This window comes from Heptranchias perlo, chromosome 23, assembly GCF_035084215.1.
Source record: "Heptranchias perlo isolate sHepPer1 chromosome 23, sHepPer1.hap1, whole genome shotgun sequence".
NCBI lineage: Eukaryota > Metazoa > Chordata > Chondrichthyes > Hexanchiformes > Hexanchidae > Heptranchias > Heptranchias perlo.
In genome coordinates, this window is record NC_090347.1 from 39766151 (window position 1) to 39783775 (window position 17625).

At 47.9% G+C, this 17625-nt stretch overlaps 1 protein-coding gene across 3 annotated transcripts in view; it reads right to left on the reverse strand.

Annotated features, from left to right (window-relative positions):
- Window positions 1-17625, reverse strand: part of spata20 (spermatogenesis associated 20) — a 348450-nt gene that overhangs the window by 282905 nt on the left and 47920 nt on the right. For all 3 annotated transcript variants that reach the window (XM_068004358.1, XM_068004359.1, XM_068004360.1), the window contains exon 9: window positions 1237-1311. In XM_068004358.1, the coding sequence (XP_067860459.1) occupies window positions 1237-1311 (75 nt within the window). The remainder of the gene's footprint in view (window positions 1-1236; window positions 1312-17625) is intronic.

Below are 17625 nucleotides of genomic sequence, written 5' to 3' on the forward strand. Positions count from 1 at the left end.
TTGCTTTCTATCAGTGAGCGCAATATCTAAAGGATGAGCTTCATTCTACAGCCACCCGAAGAAAAAATGGACATTTATATCACATCTCTGAAACATTTGCAAAGTGCTTCTCATGCAACTAATGACTTTAAAGTGCAGTGACTGCTGTTTTGTAGGCAAACACGGCAGCCATTTTCCACACAGCAAGATTCCAAAGACAACAATTGCGATGAATAACCAGTTTTTTTTTGATTGAGGAAAGAACTTTGGCAAGAACCGCAGAGGAACTCCCTGCTCTTCCTTGCAAAGTGCCACGGGCTCATGAACACGTGCTCCCCCAACCATTGGAACAGGCGAGCAGGCTCTCGGTTTAACATCTAGTCCAAGGGCAACACTGCCGACAATGCAGCACTACATTGGAGTGTCAGCACACATTATTGCTCAAGACCTGGAATGGGGCTGGAATATACAACATTCAGACTTAAGAGCCAAGCTGATATTTACGATGGAACAGGACTCAGTATAACTCAGTCATGGTAAGGCAGGTTACAGATTGCATGGAATCCCCTCAAGTCTCTTGTGAAGTGATGCCTCAATGAGTACATGCACTCTTGCAGCAGTACTGGGTCATACAGACCAGGAGGTTTCCAGTTCTACTCTGGTTCTGTGCTGAGTTAGCTCATCTCAGCTGGGGTATTGATGGGAGTACTTCATTTGGCCCTCAGCATCCCTGGGTTAGGGAGGGGAAAAATAAGCCAGAGTCCCTGCTCCTAATCACTCCCTAACATCTGCTAGGAAGGGGCACGTGTTGCTGTTAAATGAGGACAAGATCGGGTTCCGCTGTGAAGCCCCCCATAGTCAAATAGCCAACCAGCGGTCAGTGTCAGGGTTCTCACATACGTTTTATGATATTGCAAGGCATTGAAAGGAAACCAGCACCCAGCCCTGGTACCATGACTCAATGAGCCCTTCAGAGCAAGAAAGTCTCCGCTTGAATCCCTGGTCCTGGTCTTTACTGGGTAAGCTGATCTTAGCCAAGGAAGATGTAGGGAGATGACAATCAGGAGCCAGACTGTCACTGCCCTCAGAAAAGAAAACATTGGAAACGGAAGTTAATTTTATAAACAGAAATGCACAGGGAAAGAGAGGTGCATCGTAATTCAACTGTTATATTCATGAAAGGAGCCCCCGATGGAAAGACTCGGTCTTTAATAATTGGCACGCGAATGGAAACAACGGAGGAAAGTGATGACTTACCTTGTCACTCAGATCTCGTGAGACGTAGAGCAGAATGTCTCGAGCCACATCTGCAAAGAATGTGTCGCCAGAAATCTGTGGAGAGACGTATCACTGTTTAGACTCTGAACAGCTGATGGAGTAAAAAGACAGCCCCAACTCTACTCAGAACTAGGTTAACTGGAAGCAGGTGTGAAGCAAAACTTTCCGATTTGCATATAAATACTTCTAGATACCAAATGGCATCAAGGTCTTTTCACAGCACTCCACAGGATACAGCACACACACATCTCTAAACGTAACATTATCATCTTCAAAAACCTCAAAACAAGCTCCACTACAGAAATGTCGAATGGCCCAAAAGGAAGAGTCTTGTACTACACAGGGGAGCTGCGCAGTCAGCACCTGGAGGCACTCGATTTTAAATATGGAAATTTGTTTAACAACAGGGTGCCACAGAGCTCTCCCACACTGCGGTACTTTGAAGCAAAACTACACAAAGTTTTGATTCAGCTCCTGGGGGGAGAAAATATATTGGCTGAGCAATCAGAATCTGGGTCAACTCTCTGAAATTTTTCGACGGTCTCGGCCATGTTCTTTACAATACTTTTCCAATCCCCAATTTTCTCCCCTTCTGCTGCTGGGGGAAAGGGGCGAAGATTGAGGGTTGGGAAATCCATTGTAAACACCAGCCTCCCCTCCAGTACCCGATTCAAGTGGCAATTCCTATGTACCAACACACAACTTGCATTTATATAGCGCCTTTAACATAGTAAAACGTCCCAAGGTGCTTCACAGGAGCTTTATCAAACAAAATTTAACACCGACCCACATAAGGAGATCTGAGGACAGGTTGGTCAAAGAGGTAGGTTTTAAGAAGCAGCTTAAAGGAGGAGAGAGAGGTTGATAGGTGGAGAGGTTTAGCGAGGGAATTCCAGAGCTTGGGGCTTTGCTAGCTGAAGGCTGAGTGCACTGGATACAACAAAGGTTATGGGCCCCGACAACATCCCGGCTGTAGTGCTGAAGACTTGTGCTCCAGAACTAGCTGCGCCTCTAGCCAAACTGTTTCAGTACAGCTACAACACTGGCATCTACCCGACAATGTGGAAAATTGTCCAGGTATGTCCTATCCACAAAAAGCAGGACATATCCAATCCACCAATTACCGCCCCATCAGTCTACTCTCAATCATCAGCAAAGTGATGGAAGGTGTCGTCGACAGTGCTATCAAGCGGCACTTACTCACCAATAACCTGCTCACCGATGATCAGTTTGGGTTCCGCCAGGACCAATCGGCTCCAGACCTCATTACAGCCTTGGTCCAAACATGGACAAAAGAGCTGAATTCCGGAGGTGAGGTGAGAGTAACTGCCCTTAACATCAAGGCAGCATTTGACCGAGTGTGGCACCAAGGAGCCCTAGTAAAATTGAAGTCAATGGGAATCAGGGGGAAAACTCTCCAGTGGCTGGAGTCATACCTGGCACAAAGGAAGATGGTAGTGGTTGTTGGAGGTAATTATCTCAGCCCCAGGACATTGCTGCAGGAGTTCCTCAAGGCAGTGTCCTAGGCCAAACTATCTTCAGCTGCTTCATCAATGACCTTCCCTCCATCATAAGGTCAGAAATGGGGATGTTCACTGATGATTGCAGTGTTCCGTTCCATTCGCAACCCCTCAGATAATGAAGCGGTCCGTGCCCGCATGCAGCAAGACCTGGACAACATCCAGGCTTGGGCTGATAAGTGGCAAGTAACATTCACGCCAGACAAGTGCCAAGCAATGACCATCTCCAACAAGAGAGAGTCCAACCACCTCCCCTTGACATTCAACGGCATTACCATTGCCGAATCCCCCACCATCAACGTCCTGGGGGTCACCATTAACGTCCTGGGGGTCACCATTGACCAGAAACTTAACTGGACCAGCCACATAAATAATGTGGCTATAAGAGCAGATCAGAGGCTGGGTATTCTGTGGCGAGTGACTCACCTCCTGTATCCCCAAAGCCTTTCCACCATCTACAAGGCACAAGTCAGGAGTGTGATGGAATACTCTCCACTTGCCTGGATGAGTGCAGCTCCAACAACACTCAAGAAGCTCAACACAATCCAGGACAAAGCAGCCCACTTGATTGGCACTCCATCCACCACCCTAAACATTCACTCCCTCCACCACCGGCGCACAGTGGCTGCAGTGTGTACCATCCACAGGATGCAATGCAGCAACTCGCCAAGGCTTCTTCGACAGCATCTCCCAAACCCGCGACCTCTACCACCTAGAAGGATAAGGGCAGCAGGCACATGGAAACAACACCACCTGCACGTTCCCCTCCAAGTCACACACCATCCCGACTTGGAAATATATCGCCGATCCTTCATCATCATTGGGTCAAAATCCTGGAACTCCCTTCCTAACAGGAGAACCTTCACCACACAGACTGCTGAGGTTCAAGAAGGCGGCTCACCACCACCTTCTCAAGGGCAATTAGGGAATGGGCAATAAACGCTGGCCTTGCCAGTGAAGCCCACACCCATGAACTAATTTAAAAAAAGGCTCGGCTGTCAATGGTGCAGCAATGAAAATCAGGGGATGCGCAACAGGCCAGAATTGGAGGAGCGCAGAGATCTCAGAGGGTTCTAGGGCTGGGGGAAGTTACAGAGATCTCGGAGGGTTGTAGGGCTGGGGGAGAAGCCTAAGTGGCGAAGGCATCTTCCTGCAGAAGCAGGAATCCTGGCTGAATTTTTCCAGCAAGAAGTGCCCTCAACTGCAATCCTTCAAGCCTCGACTGCTGTCTGTGCGTACCCACAATCTTGAACTGCAGGAATATGCACCCTCAACCCTCAGGTACAGTCTGTCCATACCCTCAATCCTTGACTACAACTTTGTAAGTTGGAGGTCCGGGGCTGTGGGGCATTCAAACTCACCTCAGCTGAGCATTATCAGCTCTATACCAATGCAATATAAGATCGCTGCACTTCACCTCAGAGTCACGGGGATGGGAGGGAGAAGAGGACAGGTATGGGAGGTCCAATTATCTACATTCAGATTGCCTATCCTGCCAGCTGATGATGAGGACTGGGTGGTGCAGAAGGAACAGTAGGGGAGAGACGGAAGATAAACCAAAGCAATGCTACTCGAGTGAAACAGCGCTAGTTGATCTCACCTCGCTTCATGTGTCGAAACCTCATGGTTTAAAATTGCCCAAAACAACTGAATTGAAAACATTCTGAGTAAGGGTGGGCGATGCTGGGGGTTAGCAAATTGCGCTTTCGTTTCCTGGGGTGTTAAGGTGATCCAGGCCCAGAGTGGTGGGTTTGTCTGCTCTGGCTACCTCAATCCAGTGCCCAGTAGTCATGGACCCACAGCACAGAACCACCCTCAGTGAAGATTTACTCTGTATCTAACCCGTGCTGTACCTAAATTGGGAGTGTTCGATGGGTCAGTGTAGAGGGAGTTTTACTCTGCACCTAACCAGTGCTGTACCTGCCTTGGGAGTGTTTGATGGGGCAGTGCGTACAAAGCTTTATTCTGCATCTAACCCATTCCACGTCTGATCTAGGAATGCTTGATGCGCACACTGAGTGTATGAAACGGAAGGTGTTCCATTCCCAGCACTAGCATCTCTCAACTTGCCAAGCATAAAAACTCACACAATAAAAATGCATCGTTACAAAAGCAGGACCAGATAAACATCTACCTAATTACTCAGCCTGCAAAAAAAAATCCTCACATCTCCCTTGCTTAAGATTGGTATCAGCTTGTGAGCTAACTCAGAACAACACCAATAAAAGGGAAGAGAAAAAAACAAATCCTTTTATTTAGAAGACTGACAACTTTCAGAGTGGCTTATCCAGGGAAAGGTTAATGAATGGCGCCTGATTACCTCCCCCCAAAGTGTCCCTGGGAGTTCAGTGTAATGAGATTGGTGTTTGCCTTTATTTTCTAGGATAAGCAGCTCAAAAAACAAGTGGCTCGAGTCTCCGGCGAATTCTCATTTCCTGAAACTGTCAGTTATTGATTTCACCAAGTTACTACCTGATTAATGCTTTTTAAAAACTTGCTCCAGTTCCAGCTGTCGCTCGGAGACGACAGGAGAATGCAGGCCCGACAACTGGGAACTGTTTAAGGCCATAATTATATTGCAGCTACTGATCTCGGGCTGATTCGCTGGAAGCTCCAGGTTGCAAGGCTAACTCTCGCCATTTCAGCCGTGGCTCAGTGGAAAGCACCCTCACCTCTGAGTCAGAAGGTCGTGGGTTCAGGTCCCACTCCAGACACTTGAGCACAAAATCTCGGCTGACATTCCAGTGCAGCACTGAGGGGGTGTTCCACTGTCAGAGGTGCCATCTTTCGGATGAGACGCTAAACCAAGGCCCGATTTGCCCTCTCAGGTGGAGGTAAAAGATCCCACGGCACTATTTCGAAGAGCAGGGGGAGTTCTCCCGGGTGTCCTGGCCAATATTTATCCCTCAACCAACATCACTAAAACAGATTATCTGGTCATCATCACATGGCTGTTTGTGGGACCTTGCTGTGCACAAATTGGCTGCAAAAAGTACTTAATTGGCTGTAAAGCACTTTCGGCTGTCCAGTGGTCATGAAAGGCGCCGTATAAATACAACTCCTTTCTTTCTCGGGCCCAGGACCTCTTACAGCTCTTCCCCATACATGTTTAGAAAGTATATACGGAGCTCAACTCCTGAACAATTACATTTTAAATGTGGGAGAGAGCATTCTCACTCTTTCAATAAGCTCTGTGTGAGCTTCTAGACTGTTCTGGAAAGTGGACCCCATCCCCAAGCCCAGGTACAAAAAGTAATCACAAAGGCTAACGGAATGTAGGACTTTATCTCAAAGGGGCTGGAATACAAAAGTGAGGCAGTGGTGCTTCAGTTGCAGAGCTTTAGTCAGACCCCATCTGGAGTACGTTCAATTTTGGGCGCTGCACCTCAAGAGGGATATACTGGCCTTGGAGGGCAGATTCACCAGAATGATACTGGGGCTGATAGGGTTTAATTATGAGGACAGGTTGCAGAAACTTGGCTTGTATTCCCTTGAGTTTAGATGGTTGAGGGGTGATCTAATAGAGGCATTTAAAATTAAACAAGGATTCGATAGGGTAGATACAGAAAGAGTATTTTCGTTGGTGGGGGAATCCAGAACAAGGGGGCACAATCTTAATATTAGAGCTCGGCCATTCAGGAATGAAATCAGGAAACACTTCTTCACACAGAGGGTAACGGATATCTGAAACACTGTCCCCCAAAAGGCTGTGGATGATGGGGATCAATTGAAACTTTCACGACCGAGATGGATAGATGTTTTGTTAGGCAAGGGAATCAAGGGATATGGAGCAACTGTGGGAAAATGGAGTTACGGCACAGATCAGCCAGGATCTAATGGAATGGCGGAACAAGCTCGAGGGGTTGATTGACCGTCCCGTTCCTTTGTTCTTAAGGCCACCCTGGAGTTGTTAAGCCCAAGGGGTGCGAGTACCTCCCCTCCAGGAGTGTTGCTCCAGAGTCAGATGGAGTTACACCATCACTCTCCCATAGTTGCAAAGCAGAACCGCCAAAAGTGGCAGTGTACCTGCTCCCTCCGTAAAACTGGAAAATTAACTCCAATTTAGCATATTCTAACACACATGAGCAGCTTTTGAATGGCATGTTTCCGAGAGAACCATCTGGTTACCACCAGTTAGTAGCCATGCCTGAATCTATACTGAAAAACGCCACCATTTATTTTACCCCCATCACCCAGTCATTCTATATTATTATTATTATTATTATTATTAATAATTCAATATTATTGGTCATTCAATACATCCAATAAAGAATTCAGGAGAAACTTCTTTACCCAGAGTGGTGAGAATGTGGAACTTGCTACCACATGGAGTAGTTGAGGCGATTGGCATAGAATCATTTAAGGGGAAGCTAGATAAGTACAGGAGGGAGAAGGGAATAGAAGGATATGTTTATGGGGTTCGATGAAGTAAGGTGGGAGGAGGCTCATGTGGAGCATAAACACCAGCATAGACCAGCTGGGCTGAAAAACCAGTTTCTGTTCTGTAAGTTCTATGTAATATGTAATTCTCCAAATCCAGATTTTCCAATTAAATAACTTCCCTCCTCAGCTGTGCATTCATATTACAATTGGCCTCAGCAAACATTGCTGGAAGGGGAAGGGAAATCACCGACTCCGCACAGAGCACCATAGTCTGGTACGACTCCGATCAGAGCACCATAGTCTGGTACGACTCCGCACAGAGCACCATAGTCTGGTACGACTCCGCACAGAGCACCATAGTCTGGTACGACTCCGCACAGAGCACCATAGTCTGGTACGACTCCGCACAGAGCACCATAGTCTGGTACGACTCCGCACAGAGCACCATAGTCTGGTACGACTCCGCACAGAGCACCATAGTCTGGTACGACTCCGCACAGAGCACCATAGTCTGGTACGACTCCGATCAGAGCACCATAGTCTGGTACGACTCCGCACAGAGCACCATAGTCTGGTACGACTCCGCACAGAGCACCATAGTCTGGTACGACTCCGCATCTTGAAGGGACAAATAGAGAAACTGGTGGGGATGGGGAAGAGCTTCTCAGCTCAAAGGTACAGCTGATAGGATAATTTTGTTGCCTTTGGTGCTCTGTGCGGAGTCGTACCAGACTATGGTGCTCTGTGCGGAGTCGTACCAGACTATGGTGCTCTGTGCGGAGTCGTACCAGACTATGGTGCTCTGTGCGGAGTCGTACCAGACTATGGTGCTCTGTGCGGAGTCGTACCAGACTATGGTGCTCTGTGCGGAGTCGTACCAGACTATGGTGCTCTGTGCGGAGTCGTACCAGACTATGGTGCTCTGTGCGGAGTCGTACCAGACTATGGTGCTCTGTGCGGAGTCGTACCAGACTATGGTGCTCTGTGCGGAGTCGTACCAGACTATGGTGCTCTGTGCGGAGTCGTACCAGACTATGGTGCTCTGTGCGGAGTCGTACCAGACTATGGTGCTCTGTGCGGAGTCGTACCAGACTATGGTGCTCTGTGCGGAGTCGTACCAGACTATGGTGCTCTGTGCGGAGTCGTACCAGACTATGGTGCTCTGTGCGGAGTCGTACCAGACTATGGTGCTCTGTGCGGAGTCGTACCAGACTATGGTGCTCTGTGCGGAGTCGTACCAGACTATGGTGCTCTGTGCGGAGTTGCCTTTGTTCATGTGCCCTAGCTTCTTCCCTCCTTATGACTGAATTATATTGTACTCTGGTCCAGCCACAATGGAAATAAACCGACTGAAAGCCTATGATTCTTTCAAGTTTAATTGTGACTAAAATCCAAAATGATCTTAAATAAACCGAAACTTCAACTGGCTGTGTTCTGTGATTTGAAGCACCTACTATTAACTACTTTGACAGGTAGATTGCAGCAGACAAAAGGTACCTCAAGTCTCATTAAACACGGATCATTAATCCCACGACTCTTCCTTCCTGATTAAAATGATTAAAATTATTAAACTTTCCCTACAGATTGTGCTATAAATCTGGATTTCATGTCAGTGAGGAGGCTGAGAAGAGAGGGGGCTCCTGGACAGAATCCAAGCTGTGAACCAAGCCGGCCCTGTTGAAAATCATGGAGATTCCTGATTCAGTAATAACTTTCAAAAGGGAATTGGATATTTGAAAAGGAAAAATTTTCAGGGCTATGAGGAAAGAGCTGGCAAATGGGACTAATTGGAAAGCTCTTTCAAAGAGCCAGTACAGGCAGGGTGGGCCGAATGGCCTCCTTCTGTGACCACTGACCCACCAAAAAATATAATTGCAAGATTGACGTTATTCAGGCCTCCTCTGCTGAACTGCCAGGTTTTACTGAGCGGAGTGTCCAAGGTATGCGTTCCGCCCAGTAGGCAGTTAAAATAACATCTGGGTCTGATGTGGGTTGTAGGCCCTCGATTTGCAGAGATTAATGAGGCTCCCGCCTGAAGCAGGCAGGCAGGCACCTTGGCCGACCAGAGGAAGGACCCGGGGAAAAATGGAGGCAGAGCGACAACAGGATAGAAAAGTCCACAACCTCCATTTTAACTCCACTACCATCCAGAGTTCCACCAGGCGGAGGGTGTTAAAATCTCCTCTAGAGTCTCAATCAAGATTATTTCCACAGTGCCAATGGTTAACATCCATAGCCCTTTCCCTGTGATTACATCCAGCCTCATTCCTGAGTGGAGGCCCCTTCTGGAACACTGGAGAGCACTTCACCAAGGATAATGTAATGTCTGATTTAACGATTCTTTCAGTGAGATAGAAAGATCCCCCTAGGCTTGGTTATGTAAGGTGGTTGGCACGGACTGTGCTAATGCTCCTTGTTCCAGTTGGTTGAAGATGCCGATGTATTAAGCTGGCGGCTGAGTCTAGGTTCACGTGTGAGGGATTGTCTGCAGTGAGTGATCGCTCAGTGCCTTGTCAGACCTCACGCGCTCAGAACATTCTCTTTCTGCTGACGATTCACAGCAGTGCTCATCCTTTTTACATTGCAATCTCCTTTTGCAACATCAGAACATTTTCACAAGCCTTCCTGTGACAGATCAGAAATCTGTCCTATTTATTATCGTATAACTAGATATATTTTTTTATATAGAAGCCTTAGAGAAACAGCCTGCATTGCAAACAATAACAACTTGCTATTTACATACCACCTTTAACGTAGTAAAACGTCCCAAGGCGCTTCACAGGAGGGTTGCCTGAAAAAATTTGACACTGAGCCACACGTGGAGATATTAGGACAGGCTTGGTCAAAGAGGTAGGTTTCAAAGAGAGTCTTAAAGGAGGAGAGAGGTGGACAGGTGGAGGGAGAGAATTCCAGAGCTTGGGGCCTAGACAGCAGAAGGTGCGTCCGCCAATGGTGGAGCGAAGGAAATGGGGGATGCGCAAGGGGCCAGAATTGGAGGAACGCAGAGTTCTCGGAGGGCTGCAGGAGGTTACAGAGATAGGGAGGGACAAGGCCACACTCTGGATTCACAACCAGATCTGTAATGAAGCTATCGTAACCCCTTGAGGGACAAAACTTGTTACTGGGAAGCAAGCACTCCAATAGATTCTGTGTCGACAGGCAGCTTGCTCTCTTCTGAAGTTAAGATGCTTTAATAAAAACAGAAAATGCTGGAAAAGCTCAGCAAGTGAGGCAGCATCCTTGGTGAAAGAAACAGTTAACATTTCAGGTTGAAGACCTCTCGTCAGTTCTGACTTGCTGAGCTTTTCCAGCATTTTCTTATTTTATTTCAGATTTCCAGCATCCACAGTATTTTGCTTTTGATTAAGTTGCTTTGATTCAGGTTTTTTTTTTATTCGTTCATGGGATATGGGCGTCGCTGGCGAGGCCGGCATTTATTGCCCATCCCTAATTGCCCTTGAGAAGGTGGTGGTGAGCCGCCTTCTTGAACCGCTGTAGTCCGTGTGGTGAAGGTTCTCCCACAGTGCTGTTAGGAAGGGAGTTCCAGGATTTTGACCCAATGACTATGAAGGAACGGCGATATATTTCCAAGTCGGGATGGTGTGTGACTTGGAGGGGAACGTGCAGGTGGTGTTGTTCCCATGTGCCTGCTGCTCTTGTCCTTCTCGGTGGTGGAGGTCGCGGGTTTGGGAGATGCTGTCGAAGAAGCCTTGGCGAGTTGCTGCAGTGCATCCTATGGATGGTACACACTGCAGCCATGGTGCGCCAGTGGTGAAGGGAGTGAATGTTTAGGGTGGTGTATAGGGTGCCTATCAAGCCAGCTGGTTTGTCCTGGATGGTGTCAAGCTACTTGAGTGTTGTTGGAGCTGCAGTCATCCAGGCAAGTGGAAAGTATTCCATCACACTCCTGACTTGTGCCTTGTAGATGGTGGAAAGGCTTTGGGGAGTCAGGAGGTGAGTCACTTGCCACAGAATACCCAGCCTCTGACCTGCTCTTGCAGCCACAGTATTTATATGGCTGGTCCAGTTAAGTTTCTGGTCAATGGTGACCCCTGGGATATTGATGGTGGGGGATTCGGCGATGGTAATGCCGTGAATGTCAAGGGGAGGTGGTTAGACTCTCTCTTGTTGGAGATGGTCATTGCCTGGCACTTGTCTGGCGCGAATGTTACTTGCCACTTATCAGCCCAAGCCTGGATGTTGTTCAGGTCTTGCTGCACACGGGCATGGACTGCTTCATTATCTGAGGGGTTGCGAATGAAACTGAACACTGTGCAATCATCAGCGAACATCCCCATTTCTGACCTTATGATGGAGGGAAGGTCATTGATGAAGCAGCTGAAGACGGTTGGGCCAAGGACACTGCCCTGAGGAACTCCTGCAGCAATGTCCTGGGGCTGAGATGATTGGCCTCCAACAACTACTATCATCTTCCTTTGTGCCAGGTATGACTCCAGCCACTGGAGAGTTTTCCCCCTGATTCCCATTGACTTCAATTTTACGAGGGCTCCTTGGTGCCACACTCGGTCAAATGCTGCTTTGACGTTAAGGGCAGTCACTCTCACCTCACCTCTGGAATTCAGCTCTTTTGTCCATGTTTGGACCAAGGCTGTAATGAGGTCTGGAGCCGAGTGGTCCTGGCGGAACCCGAACTGAGCATCGGTGAGCAGGTTATTGGTGAGTAAGTGCTGCTTGATAGCACTTTGCTGATGATTGAGAGTAGACTGATGGGGCGGTAATTTGCCGGATTGGATTTGTCCTGTTTTTTGTGACAGGACATACCTGGGCAATTTTCCATATTGTCGGGTAGATGCCAGTGTTGTAGCTGTACTGGAACAGTTTGGCTGGAGGCGCGGCTAGTTCTAGAGCATAAGTCTTCAGCACTACAGCCAGGATGTCGTCAGGGCCCATAGCCTTTGCAGTATCCAGTGCACTCAGCCGTTTCTTGATATCACACAGAGTGAATCGAATTGGCTGAAGACTGGCTTCTGTGATGGTGGGGATATCGGGAGGAGGCCGAGATGGATCATCCACTCAGCACTTCTGGCTGAAGATGGTTGCAAACGCTTCAGCCTTGTCTTTTGCACTCACGTGCTGGACTCCGCCATCATTGAGGATGGGGATGTTTACAGAGCCTCCTCCTCCCATTAGTTGTTTAATTGTCCACCACCATTCACGACTGCAGAGCTTTGATCTAATCCGTTGGTTGTGGAATCGCTTAGCTGTCTATAGCATGTTGCTTCCGCTGTTTAGCATGCATGTAGTCCGGAGTTGTAGCTTCACCAGGTTGGCATCTCATTTTGAGGTACACCTGGTGCTGCTCCTGGCATGCTCTTCTACACTCCTCATTGAACCAGGGTTAATCCCCTGGCTTGTTGGTAATGGTAGAGTGAGGAATATGCCGGGCCATGAGGTTACAGATTGTGCTGGAATACAATTCTGCTGCTGCTGATGGCCCACAGTGCCTCATGGATGCCCAGTTTTGAGCTGCTAGATCTGTTCAGAATCTATCCCTTTTAGCACAGTGGTAGTGCCACACAACACATTGGATGGTGTCCTCAGTGCGAAGATGGGACTTCGTCTCCACGAGGACTGTGCGGTGGTCACTCCTACCAATACTGTCATGGACAGATGCATCTGCGACAGGTTGATTGGTGAGGACGAGAACAAGTAGGTTTTTCCCTCGTGTTGGTTCGCTCACCACCTGCTGCAGGCTCAGTCTGGCAGTTATGTCCTTCAGGACTCAGCCAGCTCGGTCAGTAGTGGTGCTACCGAGCCACTCTTGGTGATGAACATTGAAGTCCCCCACCCAGAGTACATTCTGTGCCTTTGCTACCCTCAGTGCTTCCTCCAAGTGGTGCAAAATATGGAGGAGGACTGGTTCATCAGCTGAGGGAGGACGGTAGGTGGTAATCAGCAGGAGGTTTCCTTGCCCATATTTGACCTGATGCCATGGGATTTCATGGAGTCAGGAGTCAATGTTGAGCACTCAAACAGTTGCAACCGTTGCAAACAGATTTGAGTGCAGCTTCTATTGTAAGGCTGTCAGGCTAAATTTGATTGAGTGACAAAGGCTTCCGAAACTTAGAACACAAGTAACCCAGTCTGCATGATGGGTGGCTATCCAACAGACTGTCTCTGAAGGGATACGGGCAGAGAGAAATACTTGGCTGTTTTCCTGATTCATCGAGATGAAGACAAACCTAAAAAGTCTGTGATGGTTAGAAGACACCTCACAAGTTTTATATTATAGATGCTGGTCCGTGTTTAGGATATCAAGGTTAGAAGTATCAGCAAAGTCACTCGTATCATTTTTGTAGAGGAGGAGATGTCAGTTAAAAGGAGAAGCTAGATTAGTGCATGAGGGAGAAAGGAATAGAAGGATATGGTGATTGGGTGAGATGAAGTAGAGTGGGAGGAGGCTCGTGAGGAGCATAAACCACTGCACAGACCAGATGGTTCTAATGGCCTGTTACTGTGCTGTAAATTCTATGTAATTAAAGGTTCTGAAATCAAATGAATCTGCAGCACTGATTTGCAGCTACTGTATAATTATTACTTTTAATAAACCTGATTTGTAGTTTGATTCGTTTGGTCTGACAGTTTTACCATTACACTGTCCCAAGACTAGGAGTACATAAAGGGTGATGAGGGTAGTGCAGTTGATGTTGTGTATATGGACTTTCAAAAGGCATTTGATAAAGTACCACATAATAGACTTGTTAACAAAATTAAAGCGCATGGGGCTAATGGCAGCGTGGATACAGAATTGGTTAAGGGACCGAAAGCAGAGAACAGTGGTGAACGGCTGTTAATCAGACTGGAGGGAAGTATACAGTGGTGTTCCCCAGGGTCAGTATTAGGACCACTAATAATTAGATGCATTAATGATATATATTAATAAAGTGGTCTTGGGTATAGAGAGTATAATTCCAAAGTGTGCAAATGACATGAAACTCATAAATGCAGTAAAAAACTGTGGAGGATAGTAACAGACTTCAGGAGGACGTAGACATACTGGTGAAATGGGCAGACACATGGCAGATGAAATTTAATGAAGTGTGAAGTAACACATTTTAGTCGGGAAGAATGAGGAGATAGTGCAATTTTAAAGGGGGTGTATGTACACAAATCTTTGAAGGTGGCAGGACAAGTTGAGAAGGCTGTTAAAAAAGCACATGGGTTGCTGGGCTTTATTAATAGAGGCATAGAGTACAAAAGCAAGGAAGTTATGCTAAACCTTTATAATGTGGAGATGCCGGTGATGGACTGGGGTTGACAATTGTAAACAATTTTACAACACCAAGTTATAGTCCAGCAATTTTATTTTAAATTCACAAGCTTTCGGAGGCTTCCCCCTTCGTCAGGTGAACGATGTGAACCATTTTCACATCGTTCACCTGACGAAGGGGGAAGCCTCCGAAAGCTTGAGAATTTAAAATAAAACCTTTATAAAACACTGGTTAGGTCACAGCTGGAGTACTGTGTTCAATTCTGGGCACCATGCTTTGGGAAGGATGTCATGGCCTTAGAGAGGGTGCAGAAGAGATTTACTGGAATGGTATCAGGGATGAGGGACTTCAGTTTTGTGGAGAGACTGGAGAAGCTGGGATTGTTCTCCTTAGAGCAGAGAGGGTTAAGGAGAGATTTGTTAGAGGTGTTCAAAATCATGAACGGTTTTGAGAGAGTAAATAAGGAGAAATTGTTTCCAGTGGCAGAAGGGTCAGTAACCAGAGGACACAGATTTAAAGTGATCGGCAAAAGAGCCAGAGGCGACATGAGGAAACATTTTTTTACACAGCGAGTTGAAATGATCCGGAATGCATCGCCTGAAAGGGTGGTGGAGGCAGATTCAATAGTAATTTTCAGAAGGGAATTGGATAAGTACTTGAAGGGAAAAAATTACATGGCTATGGGGAAAGAGCAGGGGGAATGGGACTAATTGGTCTTTCATAGAGCTGGCACAGGCACGATGGGCCAAATAGCCTCCTCCAGTGCTGCACCGACTATGATACAATGATACAATGATGAGGCAACTTGTGTCACTTCAGTCACCCAATTACAGTAACGGGTTTCAGTTTGACCCCGGATGCACCACATTACCAGATGTTGTATGTGTAAAGTCACACTCTGGTCTATAAGGAGTGTGGGGCCTTTGGCACTGAGGCACGAGAGAAATATCTGAGTAAAGCCTACAAATGTAACGCACCCTCAATTTCCTGTAATCATAATGTGTTCACACTGAAATTAACCTGCAGATATTTGGGAGTCTGTACAGAGAGGGCATCAGGGAGAGTGGGAGTATACAGAGACAGTATCAGGGTGAGTGGGAGTGTACAGAGACAGTATCAGGGAGAGTGGGAGTATGCAGAGACAGTATCAGGGAGAGTGGAAGCATACAGAGACAGTATCAGGGAGAGTGGGAGTGTACGGAGACAGTATCAGGGAGAGTGGGAGTATACAGAGACAGAATCAGGGAGAGTGCGAGTATACAGAGACAGTATCAGGGAGAGTGGGACTGTACAGAGACAGTATCAGGGAGAGTGGGACTGTACAGAGACAGTATCAGGGAGAGTGGGACTGTACAGAGACAGTATCAGGGAGAGTGGGACTGTACAGAGACAGTATCAGGGAGAGTGGGACTGTACAGAGACAGTATCAGGGAGAGTGGGACTGTACAGAGACAGTATCAGGGAGAGTGGGACTGTACAGAGACAGTATCAGGGAGAGTGGGACTGTACAGAGACAGTATCAGGGAGAGTGGGACTGTACAGAGACAGTATCAGGGAGAGTGGGACTGTACAGAGACAGTATCAGGGAGAGTGGGACTGTACAGAGACAGTATCAGGGAGAGTGGGACTGTACAGAGACAGTATCAGGGAGAGTGGAACTATACAGAGACAGTATCAGGGAGAGTGGGAGCATACAGAGACAGAATCAGAGAGAGTGGGACTGTACGGAGACAGAATCAGGGAGAGAGGGACTGTATGGAGACAGAATCAGGGAGAGTGGGACTGTATGGAGACAGTAGAAGGGTGAGTGGGAGTGTGCAGAGACAGTATCAGGGAGAGTGGGAGTATGCAGAGACAGTATCAGGGAGAGTGGAAGCCTACAGAGACAGTATCAGGGAGAGTGGGAGTGTACAGAGACAGTATCAGTGGGAGTGTACAGAGACAGTATCAGGGAGAGTGGGAGTGTACAGAGACAGTGTCAGTGGGAGTGTACGGAGACAGTCGCAGGGAGAGTGGGAGTATGCAGAGACAGTATCAGGGAGAGTGGAAGCCGACAGAGATAGTATCAGGGAGAGTGGAAGCCAACAGAGACAGTAAAAAAGCATTTGGACAGTTACATGGGTAAGATGGGTATAGAGGGATATGGGCCAAGTGCAGGCAATTGGGACTAGCTTAGTGGTATAAACTGGGCGACATGGACATGTTGGGCCGAAGGGCCTGTTTCCATGTTGTAACTTCTATGATTCTATGATTCTAGTATCAGGGAGAGTGGGAGTGCACAGAGACAGTATCAGGGAGAGTGGGAGTGTACAGAGACAGTATCAGGGAAAGTGGGAGTATACAGAAACAGTATCAGGGAGAGTGGAAGCATACAGAGACAGTATCAGGGAGAGTGGGAGTGCACAGAGACAGTAGCAGGGGGAGTGGGAGTGTACAGAGACAGTAGCAGGGAGAGTGGGAGTATACAGAGACAGTATCAGGGAGAGTGGGAGTATACGGAGACAGTATCAGGGAGAGTGGAAGCCTACAGAGACAGTATCAGGGAGAGTGGGAGTATGCAGAGACAGTATCAGGGAGAGTGGGAGTGGACAGAGACAGGAGCAGGGAGAGTGGGAGTATACGGAGACAGTATCAGGGAGAGTGGAAGCCTACAGAGACAGTATCAGGGAGAGTGGGAGTGTACAGAGACAGTATCAGGGAGAGTGGGAGTGGACAGAGACAGGAGCAGGGAGAGTGGGAGTATACGGAGACAGTATCAGGGAGAGTGGGACTGAACGGAGACAATAGCAGGGAGAGTGGGACTGCACGGAGACAGTATCAGGGAGAGTGGGACTGTACGGAGACAGTATCAGGGAGAGTGGGACTGAACGGAGACAATAGCAGGGAGAGTGGGACTGCACGGAGACAGTATCAGGGAGAGTGGGACTGAACGGAGACAATAGCAGGGAGAGTGGGACTGCACGGAGACAGTATCAGGGAGAGTGGGACTGTACGGAGACAGTATCAGGGAGAGTGGGACTGTACGGAGACAGTATCAGGGAGAGTGGGACTGTACGGAGACAGTATCAGGGAGAGTGGGAGTGTACAGAGACAGTAGCAGGGAGAGTGGGAGTGTACAGAGACAGTAGCAGGGAGAGTGGGACTGTACAGAGACAGTAGCAGGGAGAGTGGGACTGTACAGAGACAGTAGCAGGGAGAGTGGGACTGTACAGAGACAGTAGCAGGGAGAGTGG